This window comes from Callorhinchus milii, unplaced genomic scaffold (genome assembly GCF_018977255.1).
Source record: "Callorhinchus milii isolate IMCB2004 unplaced genomic scaffold, IMCB_Cmil_1.0 Scaffold9, whole genome shotgun sequence".
NCBI classification, from domain to species: Eukaryota; Metazoa; Chordata; class Chondrichthyes; order Chimaeriformes; family Callorhinchidae; genus Callorhinchus; species Callorhinchus milii.
In genome coordinates, this window is record NW_024704750.1 from 21951458 (window position 1) to 21976456 (window position 24999).

General features: G+C 41.2%; 1 protein-coding gene across 1 annotated transcript in view; it reads right to left on the reverse strand.

Moving 5' to 3' along the window:
• LOC103186809 (centrosomal protein of 128 kDa) overlaps positions 1–24999 on the reverse strand; it is a 167194-nt gene that overhangs the window by 110941 nt on the left and 31254 nt on the right. Inside the window, 4 exon segments of the mRNA XM_042337996.1 lie at positions 5088–5248; positions 7576–7705; positions 8677–8751; positions 16259–16345. Coding sequence (XP_042193930.1) covers positions 5088–5248; positions 7576–7705; positions 8677–8751; positions 16259–16345 — 453 coding nt within the window.

Sequence of the window (24999 nt, forward strand, 5' to 3'; positions counted from 1 at the left end):
TTCTCTATAATGCTCACATTTAGCTTACAGAATACACAATCACTCTATCTTGCAGTGAAGTGTTGTGAGGCTCTTTGAGATGTCCTCCTAACATAAAAGACACTGTATCAAATGTAAGGATTCTTACTAATAACATCTAAGACTCAAGTGCTGCTTCCCTATCTGGGGAAGGTCTCTTAGCAACTCTTTCACACTCCTGTAAGAATCCAATAAAGCGCTTGCTGTCATACAAATGATCCTTCTCTCACCTCTGGCCTCAAACCACCATAACCCTTTGTATAATTTTACTGATATCCTCTCAAAAAAATTCTCTCAAGCTTTAAATGCAAAATCCTGCCTACTCTTTTTAATCTCTGTATGCAGACTGTTGATACCAAGAATAAATGCACTGAAACCTATTCTAACTTATTATTATTCTGTATAGTGGAACTTCATCCTATATATTCTGTATAGTGGAACTCCCCTTCCCAACTACTTAACCGGCTTTTAATATTCAAGACTGGCATCACCTAACTGATACAGATGCAGATTTTCTATCATTTTAATTCTAAAATACAGTCAATCGATTTTACAATATATTCCATGAAGCGCTTTGAGATGTCTCAACAACATGATAAGGCGCTAGATCAACTGCAGGGATTATTAGATTTACTTGTGCTCTGACACACTCGTTTCAGCTGAGGACTACAGACTTCGGCTTTTGACAATAAAACACAATTCTGCAGAGAGCTAAGGTTATGCAGGGGCAATAATGTACTCTTCTTGAAAACCTAATGATATGCAAAGTTTCCTCAAGGGGTTGTTATAACACAATTTCCTCCCATCAATTGTAATACGGGTTAGCAATACATAGTATGCTGCATTTTTGGATTCACAGAACAGCAATTGAACTTCCCACTGAGAGGCAATGTTGTGCAGTACAATTTAAGCAATATTAACAGATCACTGAAATTGGATAATTTATAAAAAGTTAAGTGATCCAAACCACGTTCAGGTGAGTTTGACAGAGAAGTTTTACTGGAGAAAAACCAGCCTTTTCAAGGTCCGTTTCTTTTTTCAATTTTCAATTAATTCATCGAGGTGAAAAAAACGGCAGTGCTGAGGGTATAATCCACTCCCATTTGAAGCACTCCAAAAGTGATTCGTCGCTAGTCAAATTGTGCTTTTACTGAAAATTTCGATTTAAGTGCAAAGGTGCAGGGTCTGTACTTTTACCAACCAATGGAGAATAAGACGGAATTGCAAACTGCGACCAAGATACAGCCTGGAACTGTCCTTTTCAAATTTCCTCTCAACCCAAAACACATTTAAGTGGAGTCCTGTAGCCTTAACAGTTAGAGAACTCGCCTCCCAATTTGTTTCCTGGGCATGGCAAAACACTTGGTAAGTTTCCTTACTCCACACACCTCTGTTTACCAAGCAATAAGTACAAATCCAGTTGTTAAGTCGATTGGAAAATGTAAATGTGATTTTCCGGGGCTAATAAGCCCTTTTTTAAAAAAAATGGTCACTCAATCCATGACTATTTGTGGGACACAGCTGTTGTAATTGGCTGCCGCATTTTGCCCATAAAATATATAGTCAATTCACTTTACAGTATATTCTGTGAAGCGCTTTGAGACGTCTCAAAATCGTGATAAGGCGCTGTATCAAATGCAGGGATTAATATTAATATTATCTATACTCCCCAAATTGTCATCTCAGAACAATCACAACCAACTTCTGACCATCTACCTGATCAGTGGTCAGATTTTTTGGTGATATGGAGTTAATTTACAACTTTCTTACTGATGAAAGCAAGGAAAGAACAAGAACACAATCCAACTGCATGGACAATGCAGTAAAACTCGTATAAATATTATAAATATAAATATAGTAAAACTTGCACATGTTTTAATTTTATAAATCATATAATCTCCCAAATCGTACATTCACCAGAGTCAACAACAACTTGCATTTATAAAGCGCCCTTCACGCGGGGTAGTATCCCGGAGCGCTTCGTCCCATTCAGTTTCCCATCAAAATCGCTTAGATTTCTTTACACTATTCATATTAATGATCTCCTAACTTGCAATGTCATTCCCCGATCCTTCACTGTTCCCGGAGCCAACTGGCTGCTTTGAATCGTGCATTAAAATGATGTTGTGATTCGACTCATGTGCACTTTCAGGCTGGCTGCATTGGTTCGCGGGAAACATAGTCTTAATCTGTCAACTCATGCGCAGGAGAACTTGATTTCTAGCGATTCGATGTGATTCCAATGCTTGCCGGTAAGTGCACATGCAACTACGGGTCATTGAATCGCGGGAAATGTAGTCTTGACCCGTCACCGCGTGTGCACTTATTGGCTGCATTGAAGTTCACATGTGTAGCGTGGATTATTGATTAAATTGGATTTTATATGATCTATATAGTTTGCCTGCAACTCGGACTTTGTATAAATTATATTAAATGTTATAGTACCAACTGATACAATTTATGTGAATTTTACTGTAGTTACCTACAAATACAGTTACCTCACTTTACAGTAATCCAGTGAAGTAATCTGAGATGTTCAACATAATAAAGTGCTCTATCAAATGCAGGGATTATTATTATTATATAATCTTTGGGCACATCCACCGGAGATGGATTTCATTCATAACTTTCTTGGTGAAGAAAGTGATAAGGAAAGAACAAGAACATTTAGTGCATCTGTGCTTAGGCTGATGACAATTATTATTAGATTATATCAGCACACTCAATCCGTAACTCACTGCAATAAAAAGCTTCTCAGATAGCTTTTGGACAATGTGCTTTGTCAGCTATCAGCAGTCAAGAGTTTCCAGATTTCAGCAAAGTTAACAGTGATTAGCTCATAATGCTCTAAAGCGTGTAAAGTGACACAGCACTGCACTGCGGAAGGCCCAAGACTCCTCAAACTAGGTGGATTCCCTCCAGGACTTCTGGGGCAGGTGTCAATGACAAAATAAGCATTGCTATTGGAGGTGGAACCAACGACAACAACTTGTATAGCGCCCCCTCATGCGGGGTTACTTCACGGAGCACTTGAACCAGCTATGCTTTCTAGCCAGTACATAAGACGAAAATTGTTCAGAACATGTACTCCAGTATATTTACCTTTCCCAGTGAAGTATAACAACAAACATAATTTATATAGCGGGCCCTGCACGCAGTGTAGTGTCTCAGAGCGCTGGCGTAGAAAAGCACAGCAGCACAAAAGCATCACAGGTTATGACTTAACAACTTTACGCTGGCAGGTTTTGCCCCATTGCTCCAATTGCTGTAGAAACTGTCCCATAACACCAATACAATGGTCCCTGAGGCACTTGTTAAAGTGATTTTCTAACATGATCAATGACTCCAGCTGACCCTCTTTCAAGATTTGCTTCCAGAACCTGCCAACAATGACTCACATTAAGTCATTGGCAGGGTTGTCTCTGCTCTCAATTGCATTATTATGAACCTTCCACATTCAAGGTCAATTCATCAGCAATCCTACTCGAAACCGGGCAAGTCAAGCCGGCATTAACCTCCGAGTGTTAATCATTACTTAACAGAGTACAAGTTAATTGACTGTCCTCCCACCATGTTTCTTTATCACAAGAATCAAAATGGGGAGAAGGAAGGGAGAGAAGAACAAATTGAAGACATAATGCTTGACACGTTTATGTCCCAACAGGTATTAATGTGCCTGTGTTAATAAAAGTTAACTTGCCGTTGAAAAAAAATCAATGAAAAACCGATTTGCTGAGAATACTGCAACTGTGAAAGTCAGTGTAAAACTTCAGATGCCATTATCTGCACTCTTGTAACCTGGCGTATACTGGTGAATACAAGTTAAAACCATTTCCTTGTCAGGTCCGGAGTAATTTGCGATAAGCACTTTGAGTCTTGGAATCTCACTCCAAGAGTTCTGGAGACTCAAAATGATAACTGGCCTCAGCAGAAATGGGCACTTGCAGGCAAGAGGCGAGGTCATAATATCAATGTAATGACAAGGTGCTGCTTCTGAAATAAGTTTAGCTACGGTCATACTAAGTCAAGTGGAAAATTAAATTCTACTCCAGGTCTCCATAACCCTTACACTAATGGCTGCAGAGAAGTTAGAATATACTTCTAGAGATGGCTGGATGATTCACTAATTATTGTCAATTTATATATATCTATCCGCAGTTCATAAGAGTGAACTCTGAATTTAACTTTGAAATGAAAGTGACCCACACAGACTATTTGAGGTCACTTGCAAACTTTTACAGTAGCAAACTTAATTTCTTCGATCAATAATAATAATCCTTGTAATTGATACAGCGCCTTATCACGGCTTCGAGATGTCTCAAAGTGCTTCACAGAATATACTGTAAACTGAACTCATTGACTGTATTTTGTGGGTGAAACAATGATCGATAATGACAAAACAAATTCTGAGTGGGTATCAAGGGACAAATACTTCACTGCCACACTTGATCAGAGGATTGTCAGGAATGTCCGAGATCAGAAAAAGACAACTGCGGCCACCTGGATAACCCCACATTTTCTCTATCCAACTGACTTTGCAGCAGTCCCGGTGTAGGGCAGGAGAAAGGCAGAAAAAAACGTTTAAAAATAGATTCTTGTTAATCTGGGAATCAGTATGGAGTGTACTGGGAGATAAGCCTATATCTCTGACCATTGTTTTCCCAAATGTTGGACCTTGGTTATAACATATCTCCTATTACTTTTCCCCAAAAGTGGGACGCTGCTGTGTGCAATTGGCTGCCGTGTTTCGTCTACAAAATACACAGTCAATTCACTTTACAGTATATTCTGTGAAGCGCTTGGCGATGTCTCAAAGACGCGATAAGATCCTATGTCAAAAATGTAAGGATTATTATTATTATTTTTATTATTTGCCAGGTGACAAATTGGGAAAATCCCAAACAGGCTAACGAAAATGCAGGCTACTTGAATATTTTCCTTTGAAGTAGAACAAACGAATATAAAGGACTGCACAAACACCTTTCGCAACAAAAGATCAACGTTAAAACATTTCTCCAGACACACACAGGCATACACCACCAGTCCAGCCCAGGGTCCAACCTAGATACCTCAACATGTGCGGCGAGTTCAGATTGTTCCCTGTCTTTTCGATCAACGGACCGTTTGATGTCCTCTGCCTCCGACATGGCAGCATTGCGCCGCAGCTCCGCAGTGAGCTCCACAATCTGTTTCTCCAGCTCTCGCTTCTCACGCTCTGATCTGTCAACCGCTGAAATACAAGAGATAGAAACATTTAGGAAAAGGGGACACAAGTGCAATCACTCCACCAACAACAAAGTTTGTGCTGATTAACTGAACTCAGCTTGAGCAGCAGTTGGGCCCACAATTAGCCTCAGAGTCTCTTGTGTTTGGCAAGTCAAGAGTTCCCTCTTCAGATCATTAACCAAGAAACTCTGTTGGAGATGTGTGTGCATGGACATTGGGTGAGAACAGAATCTGGCTGTCAAACAGCCTATTGATTTTTTTATTGTGTGTTTCACCCGCAAAATACAGTCCCCTTACTTTACAATATAATCTGTGAAATGCTTTGAGACATCTTGATGACATGATAAGGCACTATACCAAATGCAAGGGTTATTATTATTATGCTCATTGTCCTGGCTTAAAAATATCTCCAGGAAAGATGAATCACATTTTTTTCACACTCTAAACTTGATCTTGACAATACCACCTTTCTATTGCTTCACTCTGTTCAACCACCGTGACCACATGGGTTTTCAATCCCCAGCTCTCTGGATTCACACAAGTCCTCCAGTCCCCGTGGTATTGAGCCAATTGTCCTCGGGAAATAAGTCTCTCACCTTACCCGTGTCCTTTACATCTTCTCAACTTCTACTCCCGATCCATCCTTCCCCTCGAGGAAAGATTGTTCAATTTACCATTGAGATCCCTATCATCCTTCAACTTAACTGCCCTATTTCCCTTAGGCTGCACTTTCTCGACTCCCAGAGAGCATCAACTCTCAAAATATCCATCATTTTCAAGGGGAAGAAAATTGCCATTGTTTCTTCCTCTCCTGATTCTCTAAATATTAAAATGAGGGAGGGGGGTAGAGGGGAGAGGAAATCAATATTGTTTTGTTAGGTAAGGGTATTATTTTTATTAGGTAAGCGTATCAAGGTATATGCGACAAGGGCGGGTAATTGGAGTTGAGGTACAGATCAGCCATGATCTAATAGAATGTAAATTTCAGAAATAAGGGACATGTACAAGTGTAATGGAGGAGCTCCGAGGTTCAGTACTCTAAGCATATTCAGTCCCACTGCAAGTCAACACACTCACTGAGCTACATCTGATAAGTTCTCCAGTTCTCAATCTCCACTACGAAAAGAGAATATTTTCAAACTAATCACACAAGGAATGGGATTTTATTTACCCTCAGCAGCAGTAAGGTGCTTCAGCTGTGTCCTATCTATTGGCCAGTGGAATTCTTTTTTGTGACCTCAAAAACTACTTAAAGCTTGTAGTCAGTCAATCAGTAAATTCCACATGTCACTTCTTATCAGCCAGGAGTTCACATTCCTTCAAACCTACATATGGGCTTATAAAACAGAAGGCTGCCTATGGCACCACGAATTTCTTGCAACTGAAATACTTTTCAAAACAGTCCATCAAAGCCAAATTTCATGCAGGACCTCCTAACCTCAAAATCTCACCTCTCTTCTACAAGTAGTACAATCTAATAAAACCGAGAAAATAGCTGTCAGTTGGAAAGGAACAGAGTTGCAATATAGCATTTCCTGTGGCCACAAATACTTTGAAACCAGTTGACGGGCAAACCAAAAAAATCCATTTTATTACAGGTGATCCTAGCTACAGAAATCTCACTATGACTCGGGAACATTTTGATAAATCTCCCACGGCAATGCTCCTCTAAGACCCCAAACTCTACCAAATCTCAACCGATGAGATCACTTTCTCTCTAAAAATTTAAGACAACAACAACAACAACAAGATTCCATTTATAAAGCGCCTTTCACGTCAGGAGGACGTCCCAAAGTCCCAAGACATCACTGATTTGTGGAAAATGATTAAATTCAATCTTAATTGGGAGTTAAGTTCTTAAAAACAATAACCGTCTTGCAAACTTAGAAAACGTTTAAGAACTTTCCACAATTCTGTGAGACATTAAAAATTAAGAGAACAAAATCATTTAGGTTAAGATAAGGTCACACGTCGAGATCCTTGTTACATTCAATCCATTCAAACCAACTAATCATACCATAAGTGAATTGAATTTTGTCCTAATGACTATATAAAAAAAACTACTAGTAAAAGAAAAGCATTTAGTGTATAAAGTCTGAGCCTGTCAGGTCAAAGTAACAAGCCCCAAATATCCCATCCGTGACATTAATCGATTGAAACGTCGTCAGACAAGAGCAAGAATTTTTTTTGAGTCAAAATCATAAAAGTCACTCAACAATCTGTATAAAATATTGTTCAATGAAAGTACGACGAGTGCCCCACCATAAAAAGATGCAAATCTAAGTAAATTAGTAAAAAAAAGTAAATTTGGTGCACGGTTTAGTTTGTCACCTCTTAGCATTGGTCTTTCATCCACCTTCTCCGCGTAACTATTCCGCTGTGAAGATTGTTGCAAAACTCTGTGTTGTAAGTCTGCTCGATCCTCTTCAGTCTTCAACAGCTGGGAGCGTAAACCATCTATCTACATTCAGAAGATAAGAGGCATTGGATCAGTGGAGCATCACCATGTTTGCATTTCATATCCCTGCAACGTGCAGCTGATGGGTCCACTATTCTACAGTAGATATGTTCAGTAGCTAAACATAAAAATCATTGGAAATGTGTAGTGGAGTGATGGAAAATAGGGAAAACAATAATCTTGTAGGTCTTCAAAGAGAAATAAAGTTCTCAGGTAGAGACAGGTACAAAACTACATGTGACCGTTACCACACTAGATGGTCCAAATGAAGGTGTCCAATTATTACTGGATATAGTGAGCGACAGTGATTGAGGGAGAGGCCTCAGAGGGAAGCCATGCTTTACTGATAATAATTATCCTTATAATAATAATCCTTGCATTTGATAAAGCGCCTTATATCGTCTTTAAGAGGTCTCAAAGCGCTTAACAGAATATACAGCAAAGTGAATTGACTGTATATGTTGTGGGTGAAATGTGGCAGCCAATTGCGCACAGCAATGTCCCACAAACACTGTAGAGTGACCCAATTTTTTTTGGTGGGGGGGTGGATTATAACCTCCGGAAAGCGATCTGTTAATTGACTAACAACTGGGCCCCTACTTCCTGCTGCGTAAACAGAAGAGTGTGGAGTAAAGAAACTCGCCTAAGGTTTCTCCCCACCCGGGAATCAAACCGAGGTCCTCTCGCTTGCGAAGCGAGTGCTCTAACCACTACGCTAGAGGACTCTCTTTTGATTAAATAGATTTATAGTTTGTTAATAGATTGGTAAATAATTGTTGCACCTGGCGCCATTCTTTCGCAATCCTTTAGTCTTCCCCCTTTTCCCACAATTCTACATATCTCACTATTTGAGTGTCCAGGATCTATTGAAGGAGGGATGAAGCCACTGTTCTCACATCATTGCCAATTACTCTCAAGTTATATGGAGGTGCAACGAAATGCAACTAGATTTGGAAAGCTTGAAGCCCTGATACCTGACACAGCAGTGCTTCTCGACTTCCCTCGGACTGATCCAACCTTCGCCGTGTGCGCTCAAGCTCTTTCTCAATCTGAACATGGGAACACAAATAGACAATTCAGACAGTTAGAAATGGCGAGGCACGGCATTGGATCTGGTGACCTGACCCCTAGACATTAAGTGCATTCTGCATTTATTACAGCTGACTTGGCTCCAGCGTTGAGTTCTGATCTATTCATTTGCAGGTTTAGCATTTGTTGGTTCAAATAATTTTATAATAATACTTTAATTTGATACAATAACTTATCAGGTCATTGCTTCACAGGATTTTACTGCAAAGTGGATTGACTGTATACTGTATATTTTGTGGGAGAAATAACACATTTTGCCCACAAACTATACAGTCAATTTACTTTACAGTATATTCTGTGAAGCACTTTGAGACATCCCGAAGACTTGATAATGCACTATAACAAATGCAAGGATTATATTATTATAATACGGCAGCCAGTTTGCATACAGCCATGTCCCAAAGACAACCATGGAGTAAGTGACCAATTTTATTTGGAGGATTTATTTATTTATTCTCTTCTCTTTTCGAATAGTGCCAAGGGATCTTTTACTTCCACCTGAACAAGCAGACCTTGGTTCAATGCTTGATCTGAAGGACGGCACATCCAACAATGCAACATACCCCGAGCGCTATATTGGAGTGTCAGCTAAGACTATGTGATTCCAAGTTCCGACGTGAGGCTTGAACCCACACCGAGCCAGGCTGACACACAGAAGACTATCTACACAGGATGCTCATTCAGGAACACTGGGAGAATACTCAAGAGAGACCAAAACAAAGAAAGATAAAATATCCCAGCACAATGAAACCTAGAACGATGTCATAACTACTCATTTCAACCCAAAGGCATCTTTTTATCTTGGGAAAATCCAGTAAGAAATCAATATCATAGATGTTTTTATTTTTAAAAAAATTACCTGGATCATTTAGAAAGAAAACTGTAAATGGCACAGGGGTTAAGCTACAATTTTAAATGATGTTGGATGTTTAATACTCAGTTAATCCTTCGAACGTGTTCTTTGATCTTTCAATACACGGAGTCAGAGCAATAGAGGAATGTGTTAATTACAGCCATTTCTGACTACCACCAAAGCGGACCACTTCATCCCTGGCTGAAAAGTTTACTTCCCAAGCGTGTCTCACAAGCCAATTAAATATTTTTAGTGGAGTTTAATAAATCATGCCTCAGTTAAAGAGTAATTGACCATGGGCAAAGTTTCAGGGTCATAAATTTTCTATGGCATGCTGCTAAGTCTACATGTTCCAGACATTAAGCATCAGCGTAACATGGATACATGGGCAAACAACACCAAGCCTGGGGTACGGGGAGGGAGGGAGGGAGGGGAAGAGAGAGGACTGTGAAATAATAATAAGCGTGCTACAAAGCGAGTTAGACAGGGGACGCACCCGGGCTGATTTCTGACAAATGAAGTTCAATACAGAGAGATTCAACATTACTTCATAAATGTTAATATGGACAGCAAGTCATCCATGCAGGCTGAAAGAAATCTAGGATGTGGGTTTGACACATATCATCCTTCAGATGAGATGTTAAACCGAGCTCCTGTCTGTCTGTACAGGTGGATGTTAAAGATTCCATGGCGCTATTCGAAAAGAGAAGGGAGTTTCTCTCTCCGGGTGTCCTGGCCAACAAATAAAATTGGTCACTCACTGCAGGGCTGTTTTTGGGACACTGGTGTATGCAACTGGCTGCCATGTTTCGCCCACAAAACACACAGTCAGTCCACTTCGCCCACAAAACACACAGTCAGTCCACAGCGCGTTGAGACGACTCAACAACGTGATAAGGCGCTATACCAAATGTAAGGATTATTATTATTATATCTCACAGCGTCAAACAGTGAGAGGCAGCAATAAACTGAACAGGATGCAAACTGTTGAGTTCAGAACCTCATATCAAGCCACACCTAGAGTTCTGCATACAGTTCCAGCTGTCGTGAGAATTAGGGATAATAAAAATAATAATAATCCTTACATTTGATGCATGACTCCTACATCATTTTATAGCTTGGAAACAGCATTTATGGCAATTGCTTCACAAGAAGACTAAACTAATTCGCTAAGAAAGGTAAAGGGAGTTTGCTTTCCAGACACACAAGTCACAAAGCGTGTAATTAGCAGAATTAAGAGAATGAGTGTACGTTGATGGCTTATCTGTGCCAGCTCTGCCCCACAATTAGTCAGGTGACTAATTAATTGGTTTCTTGGGGCATTTGGATGAGGTAGGAATACTGGTCAGGTAAAGTGCGTTGAAAGCGTGCTTTCTGTTTCGAGAAAGAGATTCAAAGCCAAGATGTTTTGAATGCTTAAAAGAACAACCTTTCTGTATTAGAGAAGAGGTCGAGATACATTAAAAATGTGAATAATCCATCTCACCTACTTTGTTGCAGTCACAACGTTCAGCTAATCAATAATACACCTCCTATCAGCTATCTGTTGATTGAATATTTTTATTTTGCCTTATGAAGAGGGAACATGCGGGAGGTTAGGGCTAAGATAGATAAAAATAATAATAATTGGGTCTCTCAATCCATGGCTGTTTGCGGGACCCAGGTGTGCGCAATTGGCTGCCGCGTTTTGCCCACAAAGTATACAGTTAATTCACTTTATGGTATATTCCGTGAAGTGCTTTGAGACGTCTCGAAGACGTGATAAGGCTGTGTATCAAATGCTACTAGGCTTTATAAATAGGGGCATAGAATACAAAACTTAGGAAGTTATAATGAACCTTTATAAAACACTGGTTAAGCCTCAGTTAAAGACTGTTCAGTTCTGGGCCCCACACTTTAGGAAGGATATCAAGGCATTGGAGAGGGTGCAAAGGAGATTTACCAGGGTGGTACAAGGAATAAGGAACTTCAGTTATCAGGAGAGGCGAGAGAGGTTAGGATTACTCTCCTTGGAGCAGAGAAGGTTAAGAGGAGACGTAATAGAAGTTTTCAAAATTATGAGGGGATTCGATAGGGTGAACAAGGAGAAACTATTTCCACTGATGGGTGGTCGGTGACCTGAGGACACCGATTTAAAATAGTTGTTAAAAGAAAGGGGAGGTGAGGGAAAAAATTTTTACACCGCGAGTTATTCGGATGTGGAATGCATTGCCTGAAAGGGTGGCGAAAGCCGATTCAATAACAACTTTTAAGAGAGAAGTAGATAACTATTTTGGGAGGACAAGTTTGCAGGACTATGGGGAAAGAGCAGGGGAGTGGGATTGATTTGGAAGCTCTTTTCAAAGCACAGACACGATGGGCCAAATGGACTCCTTCTGTGCTGTCTATTTCTAGGATTCTATGATTAGCCCAATTCGAGACTGTTGTCTGTGACATGAATTATACTCCGGAACTGAAAGCTTTAAAGTTCCAGGTATAATTGGCACATGGTTGAAGTTCCGAGTTACAGTTTTTTTTACACCGTGCCACATTAATTGACATCGGTGGCTAAACCTTCCCTTGTGGTATCAACAAATAACAAAACAGAGAAATTGCCCTAACAAGTCACGAAGGACAATCTGTGCACAACTCAAAACAGGCACATAATTTGTGTTTTTATAAAAAAAGCATTTTTGAAGGTATAACAAAATATTGATTGCAATTCGAACTACAAGGTGGGCTATTATTTCTTTAGATGGCTGAAGTGGCATCCAGAGTGTAATAACGCCTGAAGCAGAAACACTTCATTTCAACTCTCCGCTCAACCGCTCACCACTAGACTTCATCTGCCATCGATAGCACAAATGCCAGGGTTTGAAATAAGTCTTGCAAACTTTCATGATATGTTTTTGGTCTGTTATCTGAAATTCTCAACTGTATACATTCTTTGCACATTATGGAATCTCCCTCCTCATCGGTCTTCCCAACTCTTCCCTTCACAAACTGCAGATCATCCAAAACTTTGCAGCTTGTGTACTCTCACGCACCAGGCTCTGCGACCCGATCACTCCCACCCTCGCCCGACTCCACTGGTTCCCCATCCCCCAGAGGATCAAGTTCAAGATCCTCGTCCTCACTTTCAAGGCCATCCATGGCCTTGCCCCCTCCTACCTGTCTGACCTGCTGACTCCCTACCAACCTGCCCGCTCCCTCTGTTCAGCGGGTTCCGTTCTGCTCCAATGTCTTAGCCCGACCCGCCCTACCATCGGTGGCCGAGCTTTCAGCCTCTCTGCCCCCACACTCTGGAACTCCAACCCATGGTCCCTTTTGCTTCGCTTTCTCCTTTGCCTCCTTCAAGCCCGGTCTCAAGATCCTTCTCTTCAATCGTGTCTTTGGTCGCGCTCCCACCTCTCTGCTTCCCTCACCCCTACACCCTCGCCTCCCCCATGCTCAGGCCCTGACAACTAACTGTTCAGTGCTTTGGGACATCCTCCCGAAGTGAAAGGCGCTCTATAAATGTAATTTTGTTGTTGTTGTTCATCCATAATCTTTCTGACACTTCTCTCACACTCACATCCACTCACATACTCTTCAAAAGCCTTCCAGAAAATCATTTTGTTAAACAACAACTTGCACTTACGTAGCACCCACCACGCAAGGTAGTGTCTGACAGCACTTAACATTGGCGGAGCCTGACTCCAAGCCGAGGAGAGGGGGAGGTGGCCGTAAGCATGGTCGAACAGGAAAGTTTTCAGGCGTCACTTGAAAGAGGGGAGAGAGGGGGCAAGGCGAAGAGATTGAGGGAGAGTATTCCAGAGTTTCGGGATGTAGTGGCTGAAAGTACGAATTCCAATGGTGGAGCGGACAGTTCAAGGATCAAGCAAGAGGCCGGTGCCAGTCGAGCGGAGGCGCTGGTTGGTGGATTGGGGAGTGAGGATGTCGGAGAGGCAAGAGGCCATGCAGTGAATGGATTTGAACACGAGTGTCAGGATCTTGAAGTCGATCTGTTCGTTGATGGAGAGTCAGTGGAGCTTGAGCTAGAACTAGTGTGATGGGGGTGCGGAATTTGGTCCGGGTCAGTATGCGGGCAGCAGAGTTTTGAATGAGCTGGATCTTGTGAATGAATAAGGTGGAGAGACTGGTGAGAAGTGCGTTGGAGTAATCCAAGCGGGAGGTGAAAACCCATGCACAAGGGTTTTGGCTGCATTTGGGGTAAGGTACGGTGGGAAGCGGACAATGTGGCAGAGGTGGAAGAAAGCGGTCCTGGTCAGGGACCAGATGTGGGGAAGGAAGGACAGTTGAGGGTCGAACCGGACGCCAAGGTTACGCACTGGTTCGTTATGTTAAGGGAGATCCCAGGGAGGTTGAGGAGTTTAGATCCACAGGAGTGAAGACGTTAAAGAGAGCCAAGGAGTATGGCTTCCGTCTTGTCCATATTCAGCTGCAGGAAGTTTACACTCATCCAGATCTTGGTGTCTGCCAGACAAGCTAATAGAACATCGGCGGACCTGGAGTTGGTACTGGAGGAGGCAAAGTAGATTTGTGTCATCCGCAAACATGTGGAACTTTATCCCGTATCTGAGGATGACATCACCTCGAGGGAGCATATATATAAGGAAAAGAGCCAAGGATGGTGCAGTCCCACTAAGGTAGATGAGGGAGGAAAGGATATAATGGTCGACTGTGTCGAATGTGGCGGAGAAATTCAGGAGGCAGAAGGCGGAGAAGGAAGAGGGAGCCCTGGTCACAGATAGAGAGAATGTTGTTTGTGACTTTGACAAGCGCTGTCTCTGTACTGAGGGCAGTCAGAGCAAAAACCAGACTGCAGGTTTTTTTGATACAAAGAAGTCTAGGACATGAGGATAGAGTGGGCTTGAGGGGGTGCACGGAGGAGATGATGCACGGTGGAAAACAGCGTCTTTGGATTGTTATTTGCCTCCAGGATGACCCTGTGATCAAACATATCTAGAATCTTGGCCTCCGTTCCCCTTCCCAGTAACCTACTTATTACTCTGTGCAAAGAAATGCTTAATGTCCATCTTAAATATTGTCCTTCACAGCCTGAATCCGAGTTCTCTTCTGAGTAATAATAATAATAATAATAATCCTTGCATTTGATATAGCGCTTTTCACGTCAGGAGGACGTCCCAAAGCGCTTCACAGAACACACTGTAAAGTGAATTGACTGTATATTTGTGGGCGAACGCGGCAGCCAATTGCGCACAGCAATGTCCCACAAACAGTCGTAGATTGAAAATGACCAATTTAATTATTGTTTTTGTTTTTTTTTGGAGGGATTATTATTAGGCTCTGTGTGGAGTAAGGAAACTTGCCCAAGGTTTCGCCCTCTGCCTGGAATTGAACTCAGGTCTCTCACTTGCAAAGCGAGTGCTCTAACCACTGAGCTACAGGAGTAGATCTCTTTCTAAAGGTATTGTTCTGCGTTTAGTTTCTCGATTCAATCTAGTACTTTATCTCTATAAGATCCCCTCTGTGAAGTTTCTTTTCAACGATCAAGAGCCCTAGCTTATCTATCATTCCTCATATTTCATCCTCCTATCACTGAGGATCAAACTCGTTGCTCTCCTCTGCATCACCTTTACAGTACCAACAGCCCTTCATGTCATACAAACCATACCAGAGCAGTGAATTCTCCTGTAGTTCAATATCAAACAACAACCCAGCACGCCTTGTGCTATAAATTCAATAGACGTCCACATTTTCAGGCATAAAATCAATGGGGTTTGTTCAGTATCAACTAAACAGTTAGAAAGACCATTATATAAAAAAAACTCACTCCTTCCGATGGATCAATGAATTTATCCAATAGCCATACAGACCAGGTAAGGGCTGAAGTCCAACCCGCTCAGCTTGCTGATCAACGGGGAACTGACATTGAGAAGTTACTGAGCCCAATAATCAGAAGTAGCTAAATGAAAATCACTGCATTTTCAACATATTCCAACTGCATAATTTAAGACCAAATAAAAATAATTTGGTCACGTAATCCACGACTATTTGTGGGAACCTGCTTTGCAATTGGCTGACACGTTTTGCCCAAAAAATATAGTCAATTCACTTTAGAGTATATTCTGTGAAGTGTTTTGAGACATCTTGAAGACCTGATAAAGTACTATATCAAATCAAAGGATTATTATATACTTCAACTGTATTCTATTATAAATATCATACTGTATGCAAACTCAACTTCCTCACATGACAACCAAGTTAGCTCTTTTCCCTTGATGCTACTGCTTAAGAAACAAACACACAGTGCACTAAAATTCCTTTAATGCTTATGATGAAAGTGGTAGCAATGGAAAAACATTCAAACATATACACTTGTGAATCTCAAAACACTTTAGAAACATCATCTAGACCCTATAATTAAATTGTAACCTTCATCTTTCATTCTGCTAAGGTATGTGGAAACTAAGGAACGAGGTTTTCTTTTTCTTTCCTTTCCGAAAATACAAGTAAGAGGGCATTAGGTCCAGCATGCCATACGCCTAGAGATTCATCTCTTCATCTCTAGTATTCATTAAATATTTTTTCTCTTAAACAGTCTTAGTTTTGCAGTTCAGCCCTGAAATAATGCTGGAAGGGAGGTACAATGGAAACATGGATTCATTTACCTTGCACTTTTCACTCTCCAATCTCAGATGTTTGTCCTTTTTTATCTCTTCTATCTCATTATCTTTAGCATTGCGTTTCTTCAATACCTTTTAAAAAAACACAGCAAATATATACTTGAAACATTGAAAGCAGCATTGTGGTACATTCATCAAGTTCAAATGGAGCATTATTTATTGTCAATATACAGCTGATAATAGAACGAGTCAGGTTATAAAGAGTGACGTGCTGCAGTTTTCAATTTTTGAATAAGCAGAATTGTACAGTAGTCCGTTTTGTGTGCTTACTGACTTAATGCTTAGATTAAGATGTCCAAGATTTTAGATAGAACCAAATAACAAATTCCAAAATTACTCCCAGAGAAAATTCTGAAATGCAAACCAAAGGCAGAGTATTTTAGGCAATAAAAGCACAAGAGGCAACCATGGGAACAGATAATGTTGCAAAGATCTCATTCATCAGTTAAGTGTTTTATAGATCAGCACCTGCCCAGAAAAATTAACCTGATCACTTTACTGCTGACTTTATCAAAGTCCTTTTTTTTTGGTCACTTGAGTGTCTAGCAAACACCAAAACCTCTCGTCACATTTAAGAGTTTCCAAACCAGGCAGAGATAGATATCCCACCTATCCATAGAGATAGCACTTTGTCTCCAATGTATTGTGCAATCTCTCCCCGGACGGGCATATGCTGCTTAACTAAAAAAATTAGGTGCAGATTGGGACCCCATAGTATGTGTTGGGGTGCTGCTGGAGTAAAACCAGCTAAAACAAGGTAAAATCATCCCACTGCTTGCCCAGCTCGGATCACTCTACATGCTTTGTCTTACAAGGTTAACAAGAGCCGAGTGTGAAGAGTCGCTGAGAAGTTCAAAGTATGTGAAAATGATCTAACATAGAACTTCCGCAGAAAACTAAGAGTTTCTCAACAACAACGTGCGCTTATATAACGCCCTCCATGCAGGGTAGGGTCTCAGAGCGCTATCAATGGCAGAGCCTGACTCTGAGCTGATGGTGGGGCGAGGGGTGGCCGGAAGCACAGTCGAAGAGGAAGATTTTCAGGCGGGACTTGAAAAGGGGGAGAGAGGGAGCAAGGCGGAGGGATTGAAGGAGATTTGGGGCGTAGCGGCTGAAAGCGCAATCTCCGATGGTGGGATGGAGGATGCAAGGGACGAGCAGGAGGTCGGTGCCAGTTGAGCAGAGGCGCCGGGTGGCGAATTGGAGAGTGAGGAAAGGTAGGGAGGTGCCAGAGAGTGAAGGGATTTAAACGCAAGTGTGAGGATTTCGAAGTCGCTCTGTTCGATGATGTTGAGCCAGTGGAGCCTGGGCCAGAACTGGTGAGATGTGGGTATGGAGTTTGTTCCGGGTACGTATGCGGGCGGCAGAGTTCTGAATGAGCTGGATCTTTTGAATAGTGGAGCTGGGGAGACCGGCGAGGAGTGCCTTTTAGTAATCCAGGGGTATTCTTACAGATAATATCAATAACTCTCAGCATCAGTCTACAGGTTCCAGTGGAGAGATGTTCCTTATCATCCCCAGATTAAGCAGGATTGCTGGAAGTGCATTAGACTATGGGTAATGTAGCGTATTGATTAGAGCACTCGCCTCGCAAGTGAGGAGACTCGGGGTTGATTCTCAGCCAGGACAGTTAGTCAAATTTCCTTCCTCCACACGCCTCTGTCTACCTAGCAGTAAGTAGGAACCTGGTTGTTAGTCGATTGGCAGATTGTTTTTCAGGGGGGTAATAATCCTTCAAAAATATATATTTTTAAATGACTGTTGGTGGAGAATTGTTGTGCGCAATTGGCTGCTGCATTTCGCCCATGGTATTTGCAGTCAATCCACTTTACAGTTTATTCTTCAAAGCGCTTGAGACGTGACAATGTGCTTTATCAAATGCCACGATTATTATTAATCGAAGAAATGAAATTTGGTACTGTAAAAGTTTGGAAATGACCTCAAATAGTCTGTGTGGGTCACTTGTATTTCAACGTTATTATTATAAGAAGATGAACACTAGCCACTAAACATTCACCTCTTGCCTTTAGTTTTCTTGAATCTAGTACATTGATACTCTGCTTTGGTTGAAGTAGTTGTCGTCAAACAAGACATTGCTTTGCTGAATATACCACTGCAGAGTGGTTAACCTTGTCTGGAAAACAAGTGGTGAGATCAATGTTGCCAGAAATTTGATTAACAAGCAGCAATTTACGTTGAGAAAGAAGTTCACATCAATGACTCAGTCAAGAAAGTCACACCATCATCTCATCTGCCCAGCTCTTGCAAAGAACCCAAACGTTATTTCCTTTCAGGCGTCCAGGTGATGGCTTGGCATTGACATCCAAGTTACTGCTAAGGCAAATTGATGCAAAGGTGGCAAAAAAAGCTGCTACAGGAATAAAAGCGTCTCCATACAGCTCTGCTTAATCCATCACAGTCACCAACATCAGTCTTCTGCAGAATTAATATCCATCCAGTGCCGAAATAATGCTTCGCAGACTAGCTGGTTCCTTGATTAAAAGCACATTGTTCTTTCTCCTGCACTCAATGTACTGCAAAGCCATTAAAGCTGGGAAAAAAAACAAAGTACCTAGCTCATGCCCACCTCAAAATTTACAATATCAGGTGTGGCTTGGATGTCATCATGACTGAAGCAGGGATCAATAGTACTTAAGCAACATTTCCATGCGTCTGGCAGAAAAACATAGGCTGCATCAGCGAGCGGTCAGTGCTCAAGAGCACCCAGTAACTCTGTACTGAAAGCTAATCCTAAAGCTTTACAATAATGACAACAACTTGCATTTATATAACGCCTCTCACGGAGGGTAGAGTTCCAGATCGCTCGACAGTGGCGAAGCACGGCGCTGAGCCGCGGGGAGGTCTTAGGCACGGTCACAGAGGAAGGTTTTCAGACGCGATCTGAAGATGGGGAAGGAAGGGGCAAGGCAGAGGGATAGCTCCTGTATGTGGAGATTTCCCAGCTATTCAACTAGGAGCCCTTATCCCTTCTTTAGAGTTGTTTCTATTCTATCCCCTAAGTAAACAAAGTTGATGGGAGTAAACACAGGGCTGGGATTCCCTGTGGATTCACGGAATAAGTTCTCCAGATCATTTTGCTCTTTCAGCAACCATAAGGCTATATGTTGCGAGGCATATATCCTGCCCAAACATACCATGCCTCCTTAATAGCTTTTGCAAAGAATTTCTCTTTAAGTATTGTAGCCACAGTTTAAATTAAAATCAGTTTGAGACAAAGAAAATCGTTATTCAAAGGTAAACTAATACATTTTAAAATTAGCATTCTGCTGCATATTTCCCCAGACAATAGTTTATTCTAAAATGAAAATAATAATCCTTCCGTTTGATCAACCGCCTGCAATGCCTAAACATCACTGGGAATTGCTCCAATGTGGAGACAATGTATCTGAAGGCAAACCTCATCCCAACATTTCTACTGCAAATTGATTAATATCCAACCCCGCCAATGTGAATTACTCCAAGACATTAACCTTTGTGAAGGATAACAAATAAACGCAAGTCATTGTTGATGTTGATTGATCTGCTATACATTTCCAATTCGGTTTAAAATCTCCAGAATTCAGGTTTTCCTTTTTATCTGTAGAAAAAAGCATTTGTGTGGCTCAGTTGATAGCACTCACATCTCTGGGTCAGAACATTTATGGGTTTGGGGCCTCAACTTTGAGACTGAAGCTTACAATTATAGGCTGGACAACAATTTTCCAGATAAATTGTTCAATTGTGGGATTTTGATGCTATAAAAGGCACTGTAAAAATCCACGTTTTCTTAATTTGTTCTAGAATTGTTCCCAGTACAAGGTGAGATTCTGAAAAGACTTCTAGAAGTAGACATGAATGTTATCTGTGGTTACATGAATGTCATAACCTGTTTTAAACTGCTGGAGTCAAACTCATTTGTGTAGTGACCTTCAGGAGCACTTCGAATAGTCTAGGTATTCATTATCAGTGCTGTGAAACATGGGTCGTCACTGACACAAGGAGCTGAAAATCCTTTTCATTAACACAAGTACAGATGACACGATCTGTTAGCGACATGTAATTATAATGAAGGGGGGAAAAAAAACACCACCAACGATTCAATTCAGAATGTAGCCCCTGGATAAAGATATTTACAGGAATAAGGATGGAATTAACGGCACTCTGAAACACATAGTAGCATTTGCAAATATTCATTTTGATGACTGTATCATCAACCCAAACTCTTTTTGATGGCACTAGTGCTATGGGTCATTTATCACACTGTACGTTTCAAAACAGAATGCTTTCTGTACAGTGTTTTCACTAAAAAAATGGTAAGTCCATTTACAGCTTTAATAATAATCAGACAACACAAGAAGATAAAGAAACCTGAATCTCACTACCCAATTGCAGCACAGAAGGCAGTGCTGAAAATTACCATTGAAATGCCCATCTCAGCTCCTGGAGAAATACTGGCTACAGAGGGTACAGAATTTAACCAGTCTACAGTTTGCAGAGACAATGATACACCCATTAACAAACAGTAATAGGCATGAGTGAATGATTACATTTGACCCTTGTATGTACTCCATTCATTGTCTGCCTATTTGTATGCAATTTAGCCACCTTACTTACATAGCAATGGACAATAATAAACCATACAATGAAATACAAGTGAAAGATTAGGTACTACACTTATTCTCTGTCCACTTAAGCTCTTATTGAAAAGTCTGCTTTAAAGCACTGTTTATACACAGCATTACTATGCTCACGTCTATCTTTCTTTAGGTTAGTAGAAAGATGCTGTGCATACTTGACATCCAGCACAGACGTCCTTGTCCAACTCAGACTTCACAGTACTTTATCCATTAAAGTAAAATGTGATCTAACAGCAGTAGACAGTCCTTATGTTTAAAATTTAATGGATTTCAACTGCATCCAACATACTTTCCGTCCTCTGATCAATACTTCACAGCTGGGACCAGCGGTAGGATTGTAAGAACCTGTCAGGGTAGAAGTACTTCTTGATTTATCAAGCATCGTGAAACCTGGATGTATTTGCTCGAAGGTTATTGTCCTTACACTTTGACATTGTTTTAATAACAAAGCCTGGGATCCATAAAAATTCACACCAAATCCAGCCTCGATGCTGAAAGGCTGAAGGGCATCACTAGCTCTTAAACCTAGGACTTACATTTCATTAGGTAAAACAACCCCGACCAGGGCACAGTCTCACCAGATACGATGATAGGAAAAGCAACCACCCAAAACCTGGTATTTTTCCCTGTCTTAACGAGCAAGAGCATTTTGTCTAAGAATTTAAGATCACACAGAATTTTTCTGAATTACAGAAAACTGTCTTCCAAATCAAGGCTTCCAAATTTATGAATTTTCCATCAATCTCTGGGTATATGCCTCTGTTTTCCTAGCAGTAAGTTGTTAGTCGATTGGCGGATCATTTTCTGGAGGTAATAATCCCTCAAAAAAAAAATGTGGTCACTCAATCCACGACTGTTTGTGGGACACTGCTGTGCGCAATTGGCTGCTGTGTTTTGCCCACAAAAATGCAGTCAATCCACTTTACAATATATTCTGTGAAATGATTTGAGACATCTCAACGACGCGATAAAGCGCTATATCAAATGCAAGAATTATTATTGTTACGCGGCACCTTAGATTTTGAAGACAAAATATTCTTACAGTTTGAGACCAAGGAGTACAATTGACAGTCAGAAATGTGAACTCAAATGCCTGTTGCATATATCCTGTTGTGGAGTTGTGGTGCAGTCTAGTTGTATTGCCAGTCTAGATCCAATTGCACGGCTAAATCCCTATTCCAGCAAACATTACTCACTTTTCACAATATCGCCAGGGGCACCACGAGGTTTGCACCAAATTCAATTATTTGCAAATGTACACAGTAATGAACTTATTCCGTGCCAATGGACCAGTTTTCCGCAGAGTACATTAGGCTAGCTATTATCTTTCTTAAAAGTGAAAGATCAATAAAGTAGACCCAGCAGTGCCAGGGAATTTTGCACTCTTTCACCAGTCAGCTGGGTGCCTTTATTTATTTATGCTCAGACAGTATTGAAAAACCCTATCAGAGTAACAATCCTATTTTTGATGAGTATTTTATTGTACAACTTTACTTATATAAACAAAATAAACCTTGTCTTTGATATAGCGCATTTCATGTCAGGAGGATGCCTCAAAGGAATTACAGTAAAGTGTAGGAATGTGTATTTTGTTGGCGAAAGCAGAAGCCAATTTGTGCACGGCAGTGTCCTCAGAACAGACGTGAAATGAATGACCAATTTTATCTGGAGGATTTTTGGCCAGGACAGTGAGAGAAACTCTCTTCTCTTTTCAAATACCAATGGGATTTTTAATATCGGCCTGATCAGGCAGACGGGACCTCAGTTTAACACCTCATCCAAAAGATGACACCTCCAACAATACAATGTAGTGTCAGCCCCGACTGATGTTCCAATGTAGGGCTTGAAAGGACTTACATCAAATTCCCAATGTAGGACTTGAACCCACAACCTTACAATTAAGAGGCAAGAGTGCTACCAATTAAACCAGGTCAATGCTCACATATGGCACCTTTCACGTTTTAAAGGTTTTAAACGTGTTCAATTCCTGCTAAGGAGGATATAATCAGGTCATCCTTGCTGATGTAGAAATAGTCAGCATTTAGCCCCTTCCAAATAATTTTTCTTTTAACTGAATAAAGGCAGTGATGACTTTGATGCCTTTATTCAGGCTGACCTTAAACTGTTGACAATCAAGTGATTAATTTTCCTGTGTAATCAGGAGGTTACAAAAATAAATCTCATTCCCTCTTATCTTAAATCACTCCTTATGGAAGTATAAATAACTGTTCACTAATTTCAAAAACTAAAATCAACCCAAACAAAATAAATAATAAAAAGCTATACTGACTGGATCAAAATTTGGTGGCCCCACGATTTGAAAGGAGCCTGGAATGGAGGGAGTAGGAGAGAAGAGGAGACAAGAGCCTGGTAATCAGAAGTAAAATGTATTCAGTTCATGCCCTCTATGCTGACAGTATGAAGTACTTCACCAACAGTGCACCGAGCAAGTTGGTAAACACTACAGTCAGCCAGTCCATTTCTTCCAATCATGTACCACTTGCAAAGGTAATGAGAAATGCTCCTCTTCTTTCCTCTGTTTGTTCACATGTGGACCTGTGCAAGGACTACTCTGAGGAATATTAAACAGCTTCCTTAATATGATGGTGCAATCTCAGACAAGGATGGCCTGCCACAATTTTGGAAAGAAATGGGTTTTCTCACATTCAGCATCTGATGAGGATTATAGCTCCTTTCTGTTTACTGACCAAAACAAAGTGCTTTAGTTAACTTGAACGCCACCTCCCACCAGCACAAATTCATAAAGTTTCTGTCCAAAGTCAGTCAAGGAATCTGGGCACAAAAGCAATAATGTCTCACAAACCGAAAGTTAGTCATATAGAAAGAAAAGCATGGCCTGCATTCGGTTTGCCTTCACCAGTTAAAGTTGTCTAATAAAATACAATGCAGTTGTTATTGATCCACAAGGGTACGGGAACTTCACAAACCAATCAGCTCTGGGCCAGTCATCAACGGCAACAGAAGAAATATGGCAGCAATAACTCAGCAATGAAAGGGGTAAGGAATTGAAAGCAATCGGGGGGAAAAGTGGGAAAATCTGATTCAGCATTTAAATTGTAATGTGTCCATCCAGCTTATTGGTCCAATTTCCTGGAAAATTCCTTTGAAAGATCCATCTCTAAATCTAATATCCTTCAATAAAATACAAATTTCAAGGAGGAATATTCTGCAAAGTTAGAAAGACAAGTGACACCATCCTGGGAGGAAGTTAATAATAATAATCCTTGCATTTGTTATAGCGCCTTATCACGTCTTCAAGACGACTCAAAGCACTTCACAGAATATACTGTAAAGTGTAGTGACTGTACATTTTGTGGGTGAAATGCGGCAGCAGTGTCCTACAAATAATCGTGGTTTGAGTGACCAAATTACCATTTTTTTTAAAAGGGATTATTACACCTGGAAAAGTGATCCGCCAATTGACTAACTACAACAACAACAAATTGTTTAGTATCGTTCTTGTCGGAAAGATGTCCCAGGGTGCTTTACAGCTAGGGATATTTGGACCCAAGCTGGAAGTTGGGGTCAGGAGGGGTGGAGGGGGGGGGGGGAGGGTGGCCGAAGGCAGAGTTGAAGAGGAAGGTGTTTAGACGGGACTTAAAGGAGGAAAGAGAGGGGTTGAGGCAGATGGAATGCGACATAGAGTTCCAGAGTGTGGGGGCAGAGATGTTGAATTCCCGACTACCAAGGGTAGGGCGGTAAGTGTGGGGGATCTGAAGCAGGCCAGTCGGTGTCTACCAAGCGGAGGGAGCGGACAGGCTGGGTATTAGTGGGTCAAAGAGATAGGGGTGAGCAAGATCGTTGAGAGCTTTAAAGGTGAGAACGATTCTCTGAGGGATGGGGAGTCAGTGAAGCCGGGCAAGAACGGGGTGATTGGTGATTGGTCGCGAAGCCTGGTGCGGAAGAGGTCAACCGGATGGCTTCCTACTTACTGCTAGGTAAACAGAGGCGTGTGGAGTAAGGAAACTTACCCGACATTTCGCCCTACCGGGAATCGAACCAAGGTCCTCTCGCTTGTGAGGCGAGTGCTCTAACCACTAAGCTACAGGACTCCAAGTTATCCAAGGA